General features: G+C 40.0%; 4 protein-coding genes across 6 annotated transcripts in view; 3 read left to right on the top strand and 1 right to left on the bottom strand.

Moving 5' to 3' along the window:
* Positions 1 to 624: 624 nt before the first annotated feature.
* On the top strand, positions 625 to 4,757 carry LOC123986069 (collagenase 3-like). Its single transcript, XM_046074144.1, has 11 exons — positions 625 to 732; positions 975 to 1,091; positions 1,265 to 1,392; positions 1,539 to 1,687; positions 2,019 to 2,144; positions 2,422 to 2,583; positions 2,933 to 3,113; positions 3,190 to 3,320; positions 3,436 to 3,601; positions 3,761 to 3,864; positions 4,654 to 4,757. The coding sequence occupies exons 1-11, from the start codon at positions 625 to 627 to the stop codon at positions 4,755 to 4,757; spliced, it is 1,476 nt and encodes a 491-aa protein (XP_045930100.1).
* A 1,409-nt stretch (positions 4,758 to 6,166) lies between these two features.
* Positions 6,167 to 13,676, top strand: tbrg1 (transforming growth factor beta regulator 1). 3 transcript variants are annotated; one of them, XM_046073518.1, is made up of 16 exons: positions 6,167 to 6,309; positions 6,436 to 6,619; positions 6,861 to 6,992; positions 7,533 to 7,590; positions 7,719 to 7,801; positions 8,449 to 8,485; positions 8,809 to 8,871; positions 9,581 to 9,817; positions 10,006 to 10,076; positions 10,259 to 10,500; positions 10,614 to 10,750; positions 10,984 to 11,130; positions 11,322 to 11,440; positions 11,606 to 11,716; positions 12,321 to 12,466; positions 13,006 to 13,676. In XM_046073518.1, the coding sequence occupies exons 3-16, from the start codon at positions 6,874 to 6,876 to the stop codon at positions 13,020 to 13,022; spliced, it is 1,587 nt and encodes a 528-aa protein (XP_045929474.1). In that variant the 5' UTR covers positions 6,167 to 6,309; positions 6,436 to 6,619; positions 6,861 to 6,873; the 3' UTR covers positions 13,023 to 13,676. The 3 variants fall into 3 exon arrangements, with proteins under 3 accessions (XP_045929474.1, XP_045929472.1, XP_045929473.1); XM_046073516.1 differs by having other exon boundaries at positions 6,168 to 6,309; positions 13,001 to 13,676; XM_046073517.1 differs by having other exon boundaries at positions 6,169 to 6,309; positions 11,322 to 11,419; positions 13,001 to 13,676.
* On the bottom strand, positions 13,576 to 19,585 carry siae (sialic acid acetylesterase). The gene is made up of 11 exons (XM_046073520.1): positions 19,295 to 19,585; positions 19,091 to 19,188; positions 18,680 to 18,841; positions 18,174 to 18,328; positions 17,668 to 17,806; positions 16,478 to 16,643; positions 16,203 to 16,285; positions 15,976 to 16,109; positions 15,099 to 15,253; positions 14,280 to 14,466; positions 13,576 to 14,155 (listed from the first exon to the last, which is right to left on the bottom strand). The coding sequence occupies exons 1-11, from the start codon at positions 19,318 to 19,320 to the stop codon at positions 13,889 to 13,891; spliced, it is 1,572 nt and encodes a 523-aa protein (XP_045929476.1). The 5' UTR covers positions 19,321 to 19,585; the 3' UTR covers positions 13,576 to 13,888.
* Positions 19,586 to 19,910: 325 nt separating this feature from the next.
* LOC123986523 (THAP domain-containing protein 6-like) overlaps positions 19,911 to 21,468 on the top strand; it is a 2,999-nt gene continuing 1,441 nt past the window's right edge. Inside the window, exons 1-2 of the mRNA XM_046074816.1 lie at positions 19,911 to 20,072; positions 20,968 to 21,160. Coding sequence (XP_045930772.1) covers positions 19,993 to 20,072; positions 20,968 to 21,160 — 273 coding nt within the window. The 5' untranslated portion in view covers positions 19,911 to 19,992. The remainder of the gene's footprint in view (positions 20,073 to 20,967; positions 21,161 to 21,468) is intronic.

Consider the following 21,468-nt stretch of genomic DNA (forward strand, 5'->3'; position numbering starts at 1 on the left):
AAAATATTAATCTGCAAAGGAACCAAAAACTACAGCTATCAAATAATTGTAGTGGACTAAAATGTACAACATTTCACTCGTACATCAAAGTTGTAAACAAGGAAAATACTCGCGTTAAGTGCAAGAACCTAAGAGTTGTATTACAGTAAGTACAAACCACCGACTTTCCACCATTGTTCCAGGGTCAGACCTTTTTCCTCTTTGCAAGACAGGAGGCCTGAACTTCTTATCAGACAAACAAAAGTAAATAAGCAGGTAAGTGCAGATGATCAGTTTCTGTCCACTTAGTTAGTTGTAACATGAGTTTACAGTAAGTGTCCAAACAGTGGCCTTAGTGCCAAAAAAATAACTTTACGCACACACACCACGCTCATGTTTACCCGCCAAGCTGGACTGTGGTCACTGTACATAAAATTGATTGACACTGAATCGATTGTATCATCTCCTCCCACTGCGTTATGAGAGGGGCCACTGTTTACTCCCCTTCTCCCTCTGGAGCAGGGGCTTGCCTGAGGACTCATGCATGCTCTTATTCAGCTTTTGTCAGAACAATACACACCTCAGGCTGCCAAGGCTGCCTTTATAAGAGGAGAGTGAATGGAGAGAAGAAAACATTTTAACAAGATGTCCCTGGCTGATTTTTGGATTGTGTTGCTGGGGTGTTCAGCCCTGTGTCACACAGCACCTACCATTTCTCCAACAACTTTACCAGAGGACGAAGACCTGGCTGAGGTAATACAAAATATATTCGGCATACATTTTGGCAACTAGGAACTGTCTAAACTAACAAGGTGAACACAGGAGAACATGTCACATTTAAAGCATGCACTGTAGTGATTAGGCAGGTCAGAGGTGAGACGGATTGCAAAACGAGTCTATAAATTCAGATTGTGTAGACAAGCAATAAACATGTACATAGTCAGATGAAATTAATTACTTGTCTTAGAAAATCACCTTTCTTCTCCTGGTATCAGAGATACCTTTCTCAGTTCTACGCTGATGTTGGGATGAAAAACACCTCTATGCGAAGCATCACTAACAGCTCCTTCAGCCAGGATCTACGGGCCATGCAGGCTTTCTTTGGCCTTGAGGTAATTACAATGAATGAAGGATTTTACCTAAGATTGCCTTCTTGTAATCAACATAATCATGAATGCTAATAACTTCAACTCAAAGGATTCATACCAGAAACCGTATTGCAGGTGACAGACACATTGCTCAAACCTCATTTTAAAATCATCTCATATCATCATCTGACCACCAGGTGACTGGTGTCTTGAATAACAAGACTATTGAGGTGATGAAGGCTCCAAGGTGTGGTGTGACAGATATCAGCCGATATGGACACTTCCCTGGGAAACCCAAATGGGAGAAAAGGCTGATTACATACAGGTAACTGGAAGTACTATACTGCCAGAGCATGTTAACATTGTAAATAGTTTAGTCACATGATTGTATTTTTGGTAGTTGAATATATAAACATCACCCAAAGATGACTCTGATGATGATAACAGCAGTTATTAATGTGATTTGAACAGGATCACTCAGTACACTCCAGATCTGACCCAGAACCAGGTGGACAAAACCATTGCTCAGGCCTTCCAGCTGTACAGCGATGTCATCCCACTGGACTTTAAACAGGTCTACAGTGGTACTGCAGACATCATGATCCTCTTCAAGGGCGGATGTGAGTCTGAGGTTTTTAAAAACATCCTAAACTTATATAATAATAATATAATGTGTGGTTATATAATAATAAAATAACCACATAAGACTCTAGAGCTGACTGACAAACAGACCGACATCGCCCTCCCAAGAGTCACTAAAAGTTGCCAATGTGGGTAAAAGTAAATTGAATTGCCTTAGATTTGTCTGACCTTAAACAAAGTATTTTTCTTAAACATGGTTACATCAGTGATGCCCGCTATGGGAATCATTTTCTCTGCATGCAGTAATAGACATACACTCTGTATTTTTTTTAATTTATAGATTACATATTCTTCTTTGTCTTATTGCAGATCATGGGGACTTTTATCCTTTTGATGGGGCAGGTGGAGTCTTGGCTCACGCTAACTCTCCAGGACAGGGTGAGGGAGGGGACACGCACTTTGATGATGATGAAACCTGGACTCTCACCCAAAGAGGTAAATATAAGCTGAAGCAGCCCTGTCCACTGGGTACGAAGTATATAATCTGTGCAGTTCTGATTGTAGCAGTACACTGTTTGGTGTGTGAGGAAGAAATAAATCCTATATATTCAGCAGATTGAGTTTTTACTTCTTTACAGAACAGACATTATTTTCACTTTCTTACATGTGGCTAATCATCTGAATGTGCCCATTTATTAAAATACATAACTGCATGAACACGCAAATGTATATCAATAAAATACACCATAAATTACTGTATTGTTGTGTTTAGGTGTGAATCTGCTGCTGGTGGCGGCCCATGAGTTTGGCCATGCTCTTGGTTTGGATCACTCCAGGGACAGACGTGCACTAATGTACCCCACTTACAAATATGTCGACACAAACGGATACAGGCTGCCAGATGATGACAGGCGTGGGGTTCAAACCCTTTATGGTAAGAAAAAAACCATAATTTTTATATAATGATTCACATTAATGTAAATTAAGGCCAGACAATCGTCTATAAAAAATAACAGTCCACATATTGGATTGGAGAAATTTCTCTTCATCTGAGCTACATGACAGAATCCTCTATTCAACCAGTAAACAGCTGACCTATGGATGAATGTCTTGTGCTGCTGTTTGTAATTTGTGACAATAAACTAGATCCATTTTATATACATTGCGGTTCACCTGTCTGACAGTCTGAATAAATGTTTCTTAAATGTTTCTAAAAGTGTATCTTTTATTTATTAATGTTGATAGTTGTTCGCTTTATGAGGACTGACTAATCCGTCTTTCAGGCAGTCGTACACCAGTACCCACAAAAAAACCTAAACCACCTCCTGGCCCAGAGCCAGAGGAACCAGCAGAGGATCCAAACCTAGACCCTCTGCCCAACCCCAGAGAGGAGCAGTGTAGCCGCGACCTGGTGTTTGACGCTGCTACCTCCATCAGGGGAGACCTGTACTTCTTCAAAAACGGGTATGTTTTAAATATGCGGTGATCATCTTGTTTATGTGGGAAGTATGTAAATGCATCTTCTTAAAATCCATACTAGATACTACTGGAGGAAGAGTACGACTTTCCAAGGAATCCGTTTGACTAAAGTGAACACAAAATGGTCACAAATCAACCATGTGGATGCTGCCTTTGAAGTCCCATCCAAGGATGTGGTGTATCTTTTCGAAGGTAATGTTAATGGTGTATTGTTATGTCTGAATGTTGAATATACTTAATTCAGAGAATACTGTGAAGCTATTCAGGTAAATACATGATTTAATAACCTCCAACTGTTTCTCTAAAGGTCGTCAATACTGGGGCATAAGGGCTTATGCAAAGACAATAATTTCAGGCTATCCAAAGTCACTCACCAACCTTGGCCTCCCGTCTTCAGTCACTAAGGTGGATGCAGCCGTTTATGAGTCAACTACTAGAAAAACACTAATTTTTGTGAACAACCAATATTGGAGGTGAGTGCTGGTCATGATCATGTTTTTAGTTTTGTTATTGATATGGCATGTGCCCGTTTGTCTTTAGAAGATAGTAATGAACACAGATTCTGATATATTACTGAGTACAGCGACATACCATCAAAGCATTTGTAATAGTCTCTCTTTTCTATCTTGCAGCTATGATGAGGGCAGAAGCCAAATGGACTCTGGATACCCACGATTTATCAGTCAGGATTTCCCTGGCATAGGCACTAAAATAGATGCAGCCTTTGAGAATTTTGGTGAGAAATCAACTCATTTACCCCTTTTTATACAAGTCAAGAGCATATCAACAGAAAAGTTTGACATTTTCGCTTTCTTGCTGGGAGTTGGATGAGAAGATCATTACCAATCTCACGTTTGTCCATTAGATATGACGCTACAGCCAGGTGACAGTTAGCTTTGCTTAGCTTAAAGTGTGAAACTTTTTTGTTGGCTCTTTGTCAGTTGATGAAATTAATATTTGTAATATCAAAAGTCTCATAGTGAGAAATCCAAAGAGCATGTCCGCCCTACGGAGCACATTCACATTATGATCATTGTTTTGGTTTTTATGGTCCACAACTGTTCCTGCTGTTTATTCACTCGCCACCATTGACCTAGTTCCCAACTACAGGAAGCTGTTTTCAGCAACAACAGAAAATTGTGATAAACCCAATCAGACAAAGTAAGTAGCTGTGAAGTGGAGCATTTAGCAGCTAAAAAGTCAAATATTTTCCTCAGGAGTTGGTAGCAGACCAAAATACAGCAAAAAGGAGAGTGAATATTGTACTCACAAATGAAAAAAACACACAATTGCAAATTAATTCTAATGTTGCTCCGCATCTGCTGGATGTGTAAATAGTTGACCGTTTGCTAACATGTTTGCCATAACAAGTTCACAAGGTGTCTGTATAAGTTGTTTGTAATGTAATATGCCAAAATTGTGTTTATAGCTTGTTTTGCTGCCCCAAGTAGCCAACAAATCAGTTATTAATGTCAGTTGCAGTTCAATTGCATAATCGCATATTTCTGAATCTTCCCTCCCACAGGATATCTATATTTCTCATCTGGCCCCAGGCAGAGTGAGTACTACCTGCCATACAAGAGAGTGATGCGTGTACTGCTCAACTATGGCTGGCTCAACTGTTACTGAGAACTCACAGACAAAATGACACAACTGTCTATATCCAAGACTGCAGTTAGCATGTCTATTGTGAAACAAAGCATGTGAATAACAGTAAATACATTTGTATGATGTGGGGAACAGCTCTCAGATATAGATGTTGTTTTGTCTATGTGGCTTCTGATGTATAGCAAATAACAGGGTCAAACTGAGGCAAAGGTCAGTGAGTTACTATCATCTGTAAACAATCTTTGACCTCCTTCAAAATGTTTCTATTTCATTTTTGTTTTCTGTATGGACATCGCAAAGGGATGTATTAATGGTGAATGTTTTTACTCAGAGATGTTTGCTTATTTCAGTGATTAAAATAAGGGGTAAAGGATTATATAAATGTTAAAATAGAAGGTTTTACAAATGGTCCCCAGCAATTTCTCCATCACCTCTACCCATAACAAGGCCGAACTATAATACTATTCTTATTTGCTTACACCATCTTTGGTTACACAGTAAAATAATAGCAAACATTTTAAGCAATTTGTTGTGTTCTGTCATGTCTGAACTGTTAGGTTGTGAAATGCTCCTGTCTTATGCCTGGATGCTGCAATTTAGAATTAGGACCAAAGTTCAACTTTAGCCACATATGGGAAGATCCAATAAGAGCTGAGTCATTTCTGTTCTCATAGTTGCAGTGTTGCATGCATCCAGTAGAATTCTGGTTGTGGCATGAAATAAACCAAAGAGGTAATCAAGTGCAGAACATACAATCCACAACAACAGGGAAGCTTCAAAGGGATTAGTTCACCTAAATTACAACAAAATACATTTTCTCCATTACCTCTGATGTTATCAAGTCATAAAGATTGGGTTTTATTTGCCAGGATTTTTTTTTAGATATCTATCGCTGAAATTCCTGCTTCCAGCCCAATAGAGGGGACCATGATTGTATTTCTGCCATCTTCACAGCATTACACAACAGCAAAATCTTTCCTGAAACAATATGTCCCCCTGAATGGCAGGGAATTCAGAGACACAAGTACTCAGATGGTATCTGAAGAGCATGAGATATTACTGCTAAGTTAACAGTGACTGTTTAGTTACATTTGACTTGACACTTAAAATAAAAAAAACACCTAACTTAAATTTGTTTGCACTGTAATTTGTTCTAACACAAACGCTTCTCCAAAGAATTAAAAAAATAAATAAATGCAATCTTGCACCAATTAGCCAACATCATCATGTGCAACTGGGCTAAAATAAGTATTACATAAAACTATTTCTATTCTATTCAAATTATTAATGCACATAGTGAACAGTTACTGCGGGCTTACATTGCACTGTGATTGAACAATGATAAGCATGTGACAAACAAACTTATTTGATGGGACTCAAAATCGTATTAACCTTTATTAAAGCCGTATTTTAACGTCAAACATGTCATTGTGTCGTAGTAGTAAATTTTTAATTTGGATTTTTAAAATTGTAACTAACATTATTTTTAACCAAACGCAACAAAACCATAGACTGTACATAAAAACAAAACAAGGATATCCGGGAGAAGTGGTATCAGCAATAATGTCCGCTGGTAAGTTATCCCACTAACTTTTTGTTCCTCCATCGTTTTGTATATCTAACGTTAACTTGTAAATACGTGTTCCTTTCTGTAATTGCGTTTGAGCCATATTACAGAAGTGTTTTTTTCTGTACACAGCTCCATAGAATATCTTTATCACAACGGAGGATGCTGCTAACGCTTGGTGGGCAACGTTAGCATTTAGCATCTCTGAATGTAAACAGTGCACTCATGTCAACCGAAGGTTCCGGTTGACAGACGGAAACAAACAATCCGGAGCACGAACTAAAATAAGTGGGTTTGCTGCTACAGATTCATTGAGGTATGTGTGTGTGTGTGTGTGTCTCTTTTTGCTTGTAGCTAACTGTAACTCTTGTATATCATGTTGTTAGCATCTGTGAGCAATTAGCAAGTCTTAGCTAACTTGCACTATAACTATATTGCTTTCTGTGCGTGTGTTTTCTCAACATTGCTAATGCTACTAATATAGCTGAGTGTATGCGGTACAATACCTGCTCCTGAGGAGATAATAGATGCATTGTTAATGTTTCTTCTCTGCACAGGTCCCTGTCGCCTATGGAGTCTCTCAACACCTTTGAATCTGAGATGGAGGCTGATGGACAGGGGAACTACTCTCTGTTTCCTGCTCTGGACAGCATTGCAAGTCTGTCTGGGACCACTGAAACTCTGGAGAGGTTGTTGAAAATAATGTGATTTTTTTATGTTACACATATAGAAAATACACTGTGCAGTATGTACTACATCCATCTATGTTAGCTACATTGAGGGACTGCTACAGACAAGAGCATCCCATCCATGTAGAAGTGCCCAAATTAAAATAGGTTGTTAATGGGTGAAACTTTGGGCTCACAGGGAATCAAATCATAATAAAAATTTGATACCATGATTTAATACCAAACTCACTAAACACCATTAGAGAAGTGCTTTGTGATTCTGGACTCTATTGGTTGAGTTTTTTTCTTTTTTTGTATCTTAGTCACATCATTTGATATCAAGTGATCACACAACGTTGTTGAGTTTAAAATATACACAGTACCTTCCACAGTGCATGTTGCCAACGTGATTCATTACCTGGGTGCAGTCTTAGTTTGCACTAAAAACTGGATAAGTATGTGCTCTAAAATGTTTATACATCAAAAGTAATGATTTTCAAAGTGCCAATAAATCAAATAATAATATTACACTGGATGATACTTAACTTTTTGTATTTGCAGCGAACCACCTAGTGATATTTCAGAGAAGCCAAACCTCACATGGCTCGATGCTGCACAGGTATCTGCCATTTATTCTTCATATTTCAGTTTGGTGTCATTGATAACATCTACCATATTCAACTGCTGTGAGTTTTTATTTTGTTTTGTTTTGGCAAGTCTTTTTTGTTTCTCATTTTTCTCATGTAGATTGTCTTGGAAGAAGCTGGTCGCCCTATGCACATAAAGGAGATTAAACAGAGAATCATCGACAGAGGACTTGTTCAATCCAAGTACAGCAATCTTCTCAGTTTACTACACATCTTATTGCCCATGTGCTTACATGTTAAGCCAATAATGACAATAGCTTCTTTTTTTTTTTGATGTTCACTGAATATTTGTTGTCTTAATTTCTTAAGTAGACCGCAGGCTAGTACCTGAATTAGGGCAGGTTCACACCTAAGGTCTTTTTCCTGAATCGAACCAATGTGAGGATAAGATATTGTTTAATTTTCCAACTGGTCTGGTCAAACGGGCCAGAAATTCTAAACAAAAGCCATGTGGTGGAAATGTCATTTGATTATTGGTCATACAGTCGGCGAGTAAAAAGACAACAAACCCTCCAAATTTCTACCTGGATATCTTACATCATGGTTCATGGTGGTGTTGGTCTGGAGCACATATCAGCAGACCACATGAACATCTTGTGTGACAACAGATATTAAATAAGTTAATAATGCACACAAACAATGGTAACTTCCCATGATTAGTTTGAATGGTGTTCACACCAGAAATTAAGCGCTCCAGAGGTCACTTGACAGAGGTCCGAGACCACCCTTTGAGGTGGGAAACACTCCAGTAAACACTCAAGCGCTCGGTTCAACCGGACTAAATAAGGTTGATGTGAACCCTGCTTTTCTTGTTGTTCTCTCCCTGGCAGTGCAAAATCAAGCCTGGAGGCTGTCATGTACCGTGAGGTAAGGAAGTTTAAGACTCAGTCTGATGGCAACCTCTGCTGTTGAGGATAATAACTTGCCCCTCCGGTTAATGTTTGTGTGTTCAGCTGATACAACACATGCATCATCTGTATTTCCGTTATTATTCTTTCTTTCTCCATGTTTTTCCATCTTGCTTCTTTTGACCTTGTTTGAAAGAGGCAGACCCTTCTGTGCTTTAATCAGAGCAAAGGATGCTCTCTGCTGTATCTAAGAATGGTGAAATTTATCTTAATTGACCCTCCCCAGTCAAATTTGGCTTTCCTTGCCCTATGCATTGGCCTCAGTCTCACATTATGTTTCAGACACAAAAAGGCAGCAGGAGATTCAAGAGGATTGAGAACAGAAATGGAGTCTTTGCACTGCTGGTGAGTTATATGGGACACTTAATGCCAATTTCACACAAGTTTTGGGCCCAGAACTGTAGTTTGACACACAAACCACTGCCTGGTATAGTTCTAACATATAGACAGATTTTATTTATGTTATATTTCAACAACATTAAAAGTCGTAGGTGCGGGGTTTTTGCAGTGGAGATTCAATGATATCAAGTTGTCTGGTAGCCTGGTGTGATGTCATACGATATCTGCTATTTGTGTTCTTACTTTATTAAAAGCAGGTGCTAGGATTCAGAAGAGAAGACATTTAAAGTAGAGACGGCTTGAAGTCACTCTTAATATCTAATTATAATTACAGTACTCCGCAGTACCAAAATGCCCTTAATAATCCTTTAACTAGTGTAGTACTCATCCGTACAAAATAAAAGCTAAGCTCCAAAGTTGAATTGAAAAGGGATAAAAGAGTAAAATCCTCTCAGAGGAGATAAATTTACAGTAATAATGTCTTTATTTAAATTCCGTCAGTTTCTTCAAGATCCCATGCACATTTTGTTTTCAGTAACCACTGTTTGTCATATAGAAGTTTAAGTGTAAGCTCCATCTGTGTTTTTTATTCATTTGCACTTAAGTCTGTATTTTCATCCTTCATCCTGAAGGCAACACAAGCATTAGCTTCAGGTTCTCCTGGTACATATGGATGGATCTCTGCCTTTCTCGCCCTCCCTCTTTCTCCTCACAGACTGATGAGGAGCGGCAGCAGGCCCTGCAAGCCTTTACCGCCCAGTCTTTCCTCGGCTCTCCGCAGCAGAACACCATCTCCAGTTCTGGCTCAGGTGCCTCTGCGCCCGCCTTCCCGTCCCCCACCAGTTCCTCAGATCACAAGACCAAGATGAAGAGAGGGCCGCGAAAAAACCAGAACGAAAAGTACCGACTTAAGTACCTTAGACTGCGCAAAGCTGCCCGTACCATGATATTTGTAAGTAAAAAGCTATGTTTTCTTTCACTTCATAAATATATGGTAAGGTTTTGTAAAGAGTGGTTGTTGGAATTTTCTAATCATTATCGGTGAGAACAATTGAATTTGTATAAGATTTGACTCAGGATTACTGTGTTTACATACACAGCTCTTTAATTATCAGTGTTGTGATACGGTTTTATCTGCAGGAGAATGCAGCTCTCTGTGATGAAATTGCCCACTTAGAAGAGAAGTTTCTGAGGGCAAAGGAGGAGCGGAGGTGAGCAGACATGTTTCAGCTGTGTTTATAATTCCCATAATATTCTAAAAATTAAAATTGGCCAACAATTCATTTCACTTTATTTTATTTTTATACTCTTATACGCACTCACATTTACCATTTCACCTTTAAAAAAACTAGACAAAACCCAATGACTCATTCATATTAATTTTCAATTCCAGGTTTTTACTGAAGTCATTGTTGCAGTACCAGTCTTTTTCAGAGGGGGAGATACTGCCAACACCTGGCTCAAGCTCCCATCCACCTGTGCCGCCTGCAGCATTAACCTCAGGTCCTGCAGGGTCTTCAGGCCTGTCTGGGGGGCAAAACCTTGTGTCAGTGGTGTCAATAGGGGAGGACGGACCTCTTAAAAAACCTAAGAAGGAAAGGAAAGAGCGAGGCAGGGAAAATGGAAAGGAGGAACGTGAGTCCTGTGGTCAAGCTTTACTGCAGACGCATATTGAAAATAGATGGAATTGAAATGGTTTACGTTTCAAGACAGTTTGCACAATATTTTATTTTCTCATGTTTATTCAGTTCCAAAGAAGATGACTAAGAAGAGAAAGCTGACAGACGGGTCTCGGAAGCTGGTGCAGCCCATCCCTCTGGACTCATCTGGTCGCCCCGTCTTTCCCATCGTATTGGGAGGTTTAACAGTCTACAGTCTGGGAGAGGTCAGTGTCTGGCGTGACTCATATGTCACAGCTTATCACCACGGTCACTTATATTATTAGTAATACATGCTCTCTTCTTGCTATGACAAGTTAAACTGTCTACCAGAAGGTGGTTCAATAAATAAATAAAGTCTACATTACAACAACATGCTGATAGAGTGAAAGCCTCTCCAAAAGCTGACAATAACCACTAAATGCATGTTTCCAAATGCAAACTTTTGACCGCTCTCCAGATCATCACAGACAGGATGCTGTTCCATGATGAGTGCGCCATCTACCCAGTGGGCTTCTGCAGCACACGAGTCTTTGCCAGCATGAAAAACCCAGACCAGCAGTGCCTCTATACCTGCCAAATCAAGGATGGGGGAACAGGCCCACAGGTACACACACACACACACACACACTTGTTTTTGAAGTCGGGTTTGCCAAATGTCCTCATTTTCAGATGTAAATACTTTTTAGAGAAGAAAATAATTTAAAATTAAGATGAATAAAACATTTTGTCTGTTGAGATGCAAGTGAAAACAATAAATGTGCTGTGTACAACCTAATATTGCCCCCACGCCCACAGTTTGAGATTGTGCCTGAAGAAGATCCTCAGAATGCCATTGTGGCCTCCTCTGCCCTGACCTGCCACTCCAACTTACTGAAGGCTATCGCAGCTGTCAGGTACCAAAGTTCAGCACAAAGGCGAGGATTGGTTGTTTGTTTGGGGTATTCAGCACAAATCCACAAAGACAGAGGTTTTGTATTTTGGTGTTTGTCACCATATGTCCAAGACAAATATTTAAGCTATTTTAAGCTTAAGCACTTTTTAATATAATTATGAACTCTTTCAACGTGTCCTTCTCTTAGTTCCAAGTCTGTGGCGCCCATTGTGCCATCAGGAGCTGACTTCTTTGGCTTTTCACACCCCACCATCCAGAACCTCATCCAGAGTTGTCCTGGAGCACGCAAATGTTGCAAGTAAATTCACCCATCTCACTGAATATGGATTTTCAGCTACAAAACACACAGCGTGCATGCACTTCACATCTTTTGCAGATTATCATTTAAGGAAAAGAATGAGATTTGTTTTCATATTTTTAAAGCATTTTAGAATTTAACTGTAGATGTGGAGACGTTCTTCCCAGACAGGAACTCTAAGGGCATTTTACAAATGGGTAATGGTGGTTTCCCAGATGCAAAGCATTAATATGATGATGAAGATGATTATATGTTTTGGTGATATGGAATCATTTCAATCTTTACTTAGAAGGAAAACATTAATTAATCATGAGTAACTAATTTTTAGGTCATGGAAACATGCTGACATACTTATGCACAGAGAATTTATATATTGTTGGGACCTGATCTGTCTAATCTAGAGTTAATTGTCTAGCTGAAGCTGAAAGACGGAAAGAAAATATTCCAACAATTATGCATTTATTCAAATGAGCTTGAGATATGCAAATTAGAGGGCAAGATTAATATATTTCAGTCATGTTAATATATTCAACCATCTTACATTCACTAGGAGTTGAGATTTCTTCATAAATGGACGTCTTTTCTTTTTCTTTGTTTATACTAGCTACCGATGGATACGTTTTGAGGTGTGTCGCCCTGGTGATGGCCAGGTTCCTCACAGCCTATCTGAGGACGACGCCTCAGTGAACTTTGAGGCCTACCAGAGACACAAGGGCTTTGATGAGAACATCAAGACGGAGCACATAACAGGTCGCTTAAGTATCACTTCACACGCTCGGCCTGTTACATTAACAGTAACTTGATTATTGCATGTACTGTACAAGCAAACACTTCTGAGGTTATGTAAGCTGCTGCGTCCATCAAACACACAAGAATCTGGGCAGCCTTAAGTTTAACAGCTGGGCTTGTGGCAGGAAGCTCACGGGTAAAAACTCCTTGCTGGGGAAACAAATAAAAACTGTCTTCTTTCGGGACAACTGCTGTCAGAGCAAAGCAGTGAAGATGCTCCAATCACTCAGTTATACTTTTGCTCTGCTGGAGTGAATGTGTGTGAATAACCCTCCTCACCCCACCAACTGCTCCTCCAGAACTCTGCTGTAAATAACATATCATAAATGTAAGTGGCTAGGTTAGCTGAGAAAGAAACATTTTAGGATTAGGAAAATGCCAAATATTTCACAGTACTTCAATTTGTGTTATCTCTTGCATAATCTAATGCGGACGTGATGATCACTCAGCATTGACAGTGACTCTTCTACTATTTATCCATGTGTCATTCCTCAGGACAGGCGCCGCAGTCTCCTAGCTCCTCTCACCAGCACCACCTGACCTCGCCCACCATGAAGCCCTCTACCTCATATTTCAGCTCTTGATTCTGAAAGCGCCTGCAGGAATCCAGCTCACACGTTATCACACTCCTCTCAGACTTTCATTATTTACTGAACTTACTATACCACCCCCCATCTTTTGGATCTGGCTGGCAAGTTAGCTTCGTGCTTAATGTGCCAATAGCAACATAAACCCAACGCCTGTGTGTTGAGAAATGCATTTCTTACTGCATGTATATCAACATCTGTGCTGAATTTTCAAAATTGAGTCCCAGTTGACTTTGACCAGAATAACTGAAAAAAGGGTTTTTGTTCATTCCCATATACAAGTTACAATGTACATGGCACACTATTGCATTGGCATTGAACTGATGGTACTTTGCTTAAAGTTGCAGTTATAACTCATTATAGGTAACATTTTTTTTTCCAGTTGAAGCAACAGTTGGTCATGTTTCTGAGTAATATTCATTGTATTTCCATTTTACTTTTAAGTAAAAGTATTGGCTTTGAATGTAACACACCCACATATACTTAGTTGTTGATTTGTCATTTATTTGTGCAAATTAAGTTGAGTCATAAAGGCTCATTTGGGTTGTAAATTTTTTGTTTAAAATTAAACACGTCATTCTACATTCATACATAACAATTATTGGCAGTGGTTGAAACAGCACAGGTTGTATAGAAGATAAGGCATGGGGCCAACATTATATACACACACACACACCTATCTCCAACAAGCTTCAATAAGCACTTACAGAACTGCACTTTTTGTTTTTTTAAACTGGCTACATATCTGTCCAGTCAGCAAATTTGGACTGAAAGAAAGAAAAGGCATTTTTGTGGTTCAGTAGTTTTTCCAAACATTTCCTGTGGTTGGAGGGCGGTTGATAATAAACGGAGGTGCAGGTAAAATCCTACTGGCGCTGTAGATTGGACAGGCTTTAAAGTCACAGGGCCAGTCTCTCCATGCATATCTGAGGGCTGCTACTTCATCAGCAGCTGGACACAAACTGGTAGATAACTGGACAGTGGTCTGATCCCACTGCATGATGCCAGCTGGAACCCAAGGAGACTGAGGCCCGCATGGAGCCTGGTTCCCCGAGCAACAGATCTTGATTAAAAGAAAGAAATGAGCTTGTTCAAGAAATTATCAGACCAAACATCTTAGCATTGTTTACAAAGCTAGCAGATAAATATGGGACATAACTCACACTGGCTACAGCCGCCAGCCTTACCTCAAAGATGTCTTTAGACTGTGTGACATAGACTGTCTGGTCGTAGGTAATGTTGAGATACAGTCTGGTGGATAGGATTTGGTGGGGGAAAGGTCCAAGGAAGGGCACGTCCTTTTCATTATAAGCCACTGCCCTTGCTCCTAATGTCAGTCTGTACGCTACGTCCTGCTTGTCCCGGGGATGGATCCTAAAACAAAATAAAAATCTTTTCAACAGTCAATACAAGAACAAAGAAGCAGCTCATCACTTAGGAAATAAAAATGCAGGTCACATCATCATACTTTCATACTTTTAATGAAAACAAAAAAAAAGCAGCACAAAGCTGTTTCATGTTGGTCTTTAAGTTTTTAGTATATTAAAAAGTATTTGGATGTGAAAATTATGCCAGGGAACTGAGTCTTGGCAGCATTTCAAGGGCAGGTTTTATAGATGTCTATAAAAGATCTTAAAATGTATCCCAAGACTAACTAAAAATCAGAGCAGAAACATTTGAACAGGTGTAATTTGAGCTCTTTGCTCCAATTAAAACTAAAACTTGCTGCAGCATTTTCTTTCTAAACATTCTCTAAAGAAAAATCTGGTCAAACCTGGCATTGTAAATAAAATAGCAATGCCCTTCTGCACCACACCTCTCATATTAAGAATAAGTTTTACATGAAATTCTGTATGAATTGTTCAAATCTATGCGAAGGACTTCTACACGTACAGTTCCTGGTGTGGTACTATTTAGTAGTCACAGCGGTATTAATGAACAAGCAAAATATAATGCTGCTCAGTATTGTAAAGATTTCACATGATATGAAGACAAACAGTCCTTACGTGCCATAGGGTGAGGTTTCGTCTGGTAAATCCAAAGCCACAGCCATGAATGTTTTCTTCATCCGAGTGTTCGGGACAAAGCCGGCGTCTGCTGTCTGGTGCCAGCGGATGTTCGGAAAGCCTTCATCTGTGGAGCCTTTTATGTTGGTGCTCAGCTGCAAAGTACAAAGAAATCATGGATTAGTGCTGCAATACTGCAACTGATATTTGCAAAAACTTTCTATGATTTACTTTACCTACAAAGTGGCAAAGTAGCAGCACATATTGCTGTCTGCCACTAGGAGAGCGCCAAAGTCAGACATCCCTGAAATTCTACATAAAGGATAGTGTTTTTTTTAATTCACTCTAACAGCGCTCTACCATGCAAGTACTTGCACTGTATCTAAAAATAGATACCTGTGAAGTGAATTTTTGAGTGCACTGTGTGATTAAAGACAACAACCTTCTGTAATCATCAACCTTACTGCCCCCCCCCCCCCCCCCCGATGCTAATCATTCAAACATAGTTGCATTGGCCATTGGGAGATAAATCCTGTTTTCAATGTGTCATAAAAAAAAAAACAAGTGCTTTAATGTTTTAAAACACTTTGACAATATTTTAAGGCCAATGCCGAGTGTCCAGATACTAGTGTCTTCACTTCCATAGTGCACTGTGGTACACTGGTTAACTGCACACAAGGAGAAGGAGCACTCACACGTCAAGTTAGAAATTCATTGTTAATAAACTCTGTGGTCCTTTTTTCACATTTTTCACTGTGCTCCTAAACTTCTTTGTGTTCTCCTTGGGAAAAAGGTTAGCGTACTATTTTGATAGTCTGTGTATCTGTACTTATTTGTATTATGCACTTATGTATGTAAAACTAAAATACCGACATACCTGTACAAATCCAAAAGGGAAGTCGAGAGCTGTCTGCCCCCCTGAACCTTGGTGAAATGCCATCCTCCAGTCATCAATCATAGCAGGGAAGGAACAGTTGTACTTGTTTTGATGGTAGTCTGCATTTTTCTCACCTGAAAGCGACACAGGCCTTATAGACACATGACATACACATGGCAATACTGAACATCTGATCACCATAGACATACCTGTGCAGGTAGTCTTACCTTGGTACCAGAGGGCTCCTTTGATGGTCATGTTGAGCATTGGGTGGATCATTGCATTCCACAAGACAGAATTTATTTCAGGACTGAGAGATTTTAACATGGAAAAAGTAGCAAAAGTGCAGTTAGTGCACGCTCACTTTTGTTAGTTTGTATTAATGTAAGCACGAGAAAAGTTATACTTGCAGGAGAACAGTGTGTCAGACATGGACATCCTACATCTATTAGCACACATATTAGGTTGCAGGTCAGCTGAATTGTGTTTTTTCATATCTTACCCCCGTTTCGTTTTCTCTAGTCCACACTGCTGCAGTGCTCTTGAAGATGACCAGGCTTCGACAGGTGTGCCTCCCCAGCAGGACTCCACCAGTCCTATGGGGTACTTCAGGTTGTCATACATGTAGCGCCCAAAGAGCCAGCACACTGCAGAGAACTCTGCCACATCTGGAAATACACCTGCCTGTTAATCAGCCAGTCAGCAGAATGCAAGCAGGTGGTAGTATGCACATAAACAAATAGCATCATGGTTGATATTTGTTGTTTATTTGATCAAATCTGGAGAGACAGCTGGCTCAAGTAGTGGCATCGGCAGCTACAAGTGGCATTTCCGGTGGCAATCTAAAATGCCACAGATTTTTCCTGATATGCCACGGCACCATAAACCTTTCATTTATGTGTATTTCCGGTGGCAGGGGGCATTTCCGGTGGGAATCTAAAAATGCCACAGATTGAGTCCTTGAGTAACAGTAACAACTCTGCACACACACAATAATTATCTAGGTTAAACTACCAACTGTATTGCACCAAACAATGCATACATTAAACGTGACTCTTGTCGTTTACATGAAGAAATGCACAATATTATATATTGCATAATAAACTACTGTTGCTAACATATTTCTCACGGTCCAGGTTTATTTACTGATTGATTTGAATCAGCGGTAGATGCCGTGGCATCGTAACGTTAGATTGCAACCAGAAATCCCACACAAACAACGGCAGGTGCCTGGGTGAATCTGTGGCATATCGGTTTCACCAGAAATATCACATAAACGGCGAAAGGTGCCGTGGCACCTCAAGGACAATCTGTGGCATTTTTAGATTCCCACCGGAAATGCCACATAAAACAGCGGCAGGTGCCGCCTGCCACCGGAAATACACATAAACGGCAAAAGGTGCCGTGGCATATCAGGAAAAATCTGTAGCATTTTAGATTGCCACCGGAAATGCCACTTGTAGCTGCCGATGCCACTATTTGAGCCAGCCCCTGCTGCAAATCTGATGACACTATACAGTACCATATTGTCCTGTCTTGGATTTAGGAACATTTGCAATATCTTGTGTGCATGTTTCTATTGTGCAGCATTTAGAAATTACTCCGTTGTAGCTCAACACCCTAAACCAAACCTTTAGCTGTCAACAAGTCTTTTAACAATTCTATGAATACAAAAATAAATCCTTGACTTACTTGTTGTGGGCACAGACCAGGGAAGGCTTACTTGAATCAAATCAATCAGTTCTGTTTCACTCTGATTCAAGGCTGCCATAAAAGTCCTAATATGAGGATACTTTGCTGCGAGGGCCAGCTCCTCTGATGCATTGAAAATCTAGTGGAGAATTAATAAATAAATGAGAGCCTATTAAAAAATAAAATATGAATAAATACATACAAAGCAAAAGTTACTTTTGTCTGGAATGCTTTAATGGATTTTGTGCAGCCTTTCTGACCATTACAGCCAAAGTAGGACTTCTTAGGTTTTGCTCTATGTCAGAGATGTAAATCATCTTCCTGGCATTGACACTGTCCTTTGAAGCCAATTCTGTTTCACCAAACCGTGAAAGTAAACTGAATTTATGCTAATGCACCTATGTTTTGTGTGCAATGAAAGTGAAAGGGTTTTGTTTCAAGATTCTGCCCTACAGACAGACTTCTACTGCATGCATGTGCTCATCAGAAAGACAGGCTCGGCCTACCTGAGATGTTTTAAAGTACATGTTGCTCTGCCCTCCACACAGCCAGACATCTCCAAACAGCACATCTGTCAGAGTGGCTGTGCTGTTCTGAGCAGTTGCTGTCACATTGTAGGGACCACCAGCTTCAACAGGGTCGAGGGTGACTCGCCAGATACCTGTAAAATACCATGGCTTTGATACATGGACTGTAAACAAAGTGACCAAACGAACAAGTGAAAGCTTTTAGCCTTTGGACTAAGGACATAGGGGTTTACGGATTGTGAAACCAGTTGATTTAACTCGTGACAGCAAAGCTTGTCACAATAATTTCACCACATCTGTAAAAACAGGTTGAGAAAGTAATTGCAAAACTTCCAAACCACTTTTTTCAGGCCACACCCCTGAACTGTAACAACAAAAGATGCCATTATCTGCCCTGTCATGATCACCCAGTTCCCATTTAGTACATTACCCTGCAGATGTCAGCATAAAAGTCCCACCTGACAACAATCAGCCATAGTACTCACCTTTTGTCACAGTGGCTGGTGAGGTTGTCTGTTGTACTGGTCCTGACAAGAAGACGGTGACTTGTGCACCCTCGGGGCCATAGCCCCACAGCAGAGCTTTCTCTGGAGACATCTGCAGCACCATGTGATCTCCATAGTAAGAGGCAAAGCGCAGCTTCCCATCTAACGTTACATACACAACAAATCGTACTATTTCCTTAGTGGTTCTATTAAGATGCAATGAGAAATAATTACTCAGAACGTGTCGAAGATCACGTGTCATACGGCAGCACAGAACTGGCTTTTGGCTTCTGTATTAAAATATTAAAGTCAAGCTAAGAAAGAAAGTGTAAGAAAGAAATACAATAACTTAATCCCAGTACACAGCATTTTAACTGTAATGTTGACACACCGTAGGTTAACGTTACTCACCACAGTTGTAGAAATAAGCTAACGTGATGAGGATACAAACAAACAGCGTTGCCGTCATGACAAGAAGACAACCCACGCTCATGCAACGCTGACAAGCTCTGTAAGACAAAGTCATTCCAACCAGCTCACTTGCTCGTGACAGTGTGAAGCGGCACAGCCAACTTCACTAACGTCAGAGACCCTAACTAAATAAAAGATTTTTACCGCATCACATGCTCCGCGAATAGCATGAAAGGGTATACACTTCCTGTCTTCTCTCCCCCATCTCGTTTGGGGGTGGCCAATGGATAGATGAAACTGAAAGCATATTCGGTTTGTGAGTGCTGCTATCAGTAGATATAAACGTTAATATAACTTTTAACTTACTTAGCCATAACTGATAACTGAACCGTCTCTGTCCCCTATGCTGCCAACAGAGATGTGTTGCTGAGGCAGCTACAGGTCTCAAGCAACGTTAATTTTCACCTGATTTGTCGATCTGAAAAAAATGCAATTTAGTCAGAAAGTTCGGAAGATATGTGGTTTGTGAAAAAAAAAATGGTGACTAACGAAATAAATTATATTTCGGATTACTATGACGCTAGGGAAAACGTCATAATTTGAATTGATGAATTGCAATAAAGACATTATTGAAAACCAAAAAAACCAAAAAAGATTCAATCTTAGACCCAGACCCCACCCCTTGTCAGAGGGGAGAGACAAACACGAAACCCATGTGACACAGATCCAGGAAATGCTGCAAAACCTTTTTATATACAGTCTATGAGCAGAACCCAGAACACGACCAAGGGGCTAAGCCCATAGACATGTCTAGAGGTAGACGCCCTATTGGCCGCTGGGCGCAAGAAATGCGGCCGCCATCTTGAACCGGTCATACTCGTTGCGCAACTGAAGAAAGCAGGATGCCAGAGCACTGTGCAGCATACTCATGCTCAAATCGGCGGACCATCGCAAGCAGGGCTCGGGGGATTACTTTTCACAAGTAAGATTTAACATTACCGTACTATAGGTTGTATTTTGTGAATAGAATATTACCAGAGAGTTGAGAAGGAGCAAGGATCTTTGATATTACTGTAATAGTTATTGAAATCGTAGCCAGCTAACGTTAGCTAGGCTATGTTTACTGCACCGGCCGGTGTTCACCCTGACTTAGTTTACAACTGACACAAGAATGCTATTGTAGAAAAAAAAAATATATATTACTGATATAACATTGGCCAACAAATTTTACACAAGTGGCACAGACCGTATTGTCAGTGTTGGGTAGTCACTAACGTGACTTGTAGCCTAGCTACTAACTTAGTATTGTGGTAGCTTCACTATTTCCTGAATCAAGTAACTTTTCAGTAGCTTAACTACTTTATTTATCAAGGAGCTTGGCCACACAAGCTACACTTTAATTTCATGTGAAATTAGCGCTACTTAAGTATCTTTCTATGTAGTTTAACTAGCCTACTGCTGTGTTTGCGTTACTTAGCTTGCTAACGTTACATTTGACTGGGTGGTAGCTTTTATGTAGTGAAGCTTTATTCATGGCAGAGTAACTGATAGCTTAGCTCACTACAATTTACAAGTAGCTTGCCCAACACTGTATTATTCACATGTAATTCACCCTAACAAAAGTAAGATACCTCTCATGTCTCATACCCACCCACTTACTTAAAATAAAGGCAACAGAACATCTCAATGTAGAATGGTTTGCAAACAAGCATATTCACAAGTTTAGCAACTTTGGTTCGTTATCAACAGATATGCATCAAAATAGGAGTTTTGTTGAAGAAAGGTTCAAAGAAATGCGAAGGAAGAAAATAAGCTTGACCTCCTTTGTGAAATGTTTTTGTGTAGACTCTCCCAAACCTTCCGTATTCATTTTGAAGGTTTCCCAAGGACAAAGATGTGAGGAAGAAGTGGGAAGTGGCTTTGAGGAGAGAAGGATTCACTGCAAGTGTTTCATCAGTTCTTTGCTCTCAACATTTTAAGCAGGGTGATTTTGATAGGACGGGTCAGATTGTCCGACTTCGTGATGGTGTTATTCCATCCGTCTTCAGCTTCCCGGTTCACCTCCAAAGAGTAGGTGTATCATCATAAGGCTATTAACATTCATAAATGAGAGAGAGAGCGAGAGAGAGAGAGAGAGAGATCAAATGTTTTTCATTTAATTGTGATGATTAAAACTGACAACTAATGAAAATCCCAAATTCAGTATCTCAGAAAATTAGAATATTACTTAAGACCAATACAAAAAAAGGATTTTTAGAAATGTTGGCCAACTGAAAAGACTGAACATGAAAAGTATGAGCATGTACAGCACTCAATACTTAGTTGGGGCTCCTTTTGCCTGAATTACTGCAGCAATGCGGCGTGGCATGGAGTCCATC

Source organism: Micropterus dolomieu, linkage group LG17 (genome assembly GCF_021292245.1).
Source record: "Micropterus dolomieu isolate WLL.071019.BEF.003 ecotype Adirondacks linkage group LG17, ASM2129224v1, whole genome shotgun sequence".
Lineage (NCBI taxonomy): Eukaryota > Metazoa > Chordata > Actinopteri > Centrarchiformes > Centrarchidae > Micropterus > Micropterus dolomieu.

Bases quoted from the DNA above. Each gene is read 5' to 3' on its own strand.
- LOC123986069 (XM_046074144.1), top strand. From the start codon at position 625: ATGTCCCTGGCTGATTTTTGGATTGTGTTGCTGGGGTGTTCAGCCCTG. The intron at 2,145-2,421 runs GTAAATATAAGC...TGTTGTGTTTAG, and splicing joins CTGGACTCTCACCCAAAGAG to GTGTGAATCTGCTGCTGGTG. The intron at 3,865-4,653 runs GTGAGAAATCAA...TCCCTCCCACAG, and splicing joins TGCAGCCTTTGAGAATTTTG to GATATCTATATTTCTCATCT.
- tbrg1 (XM_046073516.1), top strand. From the start codon at position 6,874: ATGGAGTCTCTCAACACCTTTGAATCTGAGATGGAGGCTGATGGACAG. The intron at 7,591-7,718 runs GTATCTGCCATT...TTTCTCATGTAG, and splicing joins CATGGCTCGATGCTGCACAG to ATTGTCTTGGAAGAAGCTGG. The intron at 8,486-8,808 runs GTAAGGAAGTTT...ATTATGTTTCAG, and splicing joins AGGCTGTCATGTACCGTGAG to ACACAAAAAGGCAGCAGGAG.
- siae (XM_046073520.1), bottom strand. From the start codon at position 19,320: ATGCTATTCGCGGAGCATGTGATGCG. The intron at 17,807-18,173 runs GTAGGCCGAGCC...ATTCTCCACTAG, and splicing joins TGTACTTTAAAACATCTCAG to ATTTTCAATGCATCAGAGGA. The intron at 14,467-15,098 runs GTAAGGACTGTT...ATTTTGTTTTAG, and splicing joins GAAACCTCACCCTATGGCAC to GATCCATCCCCGGGACAAGC.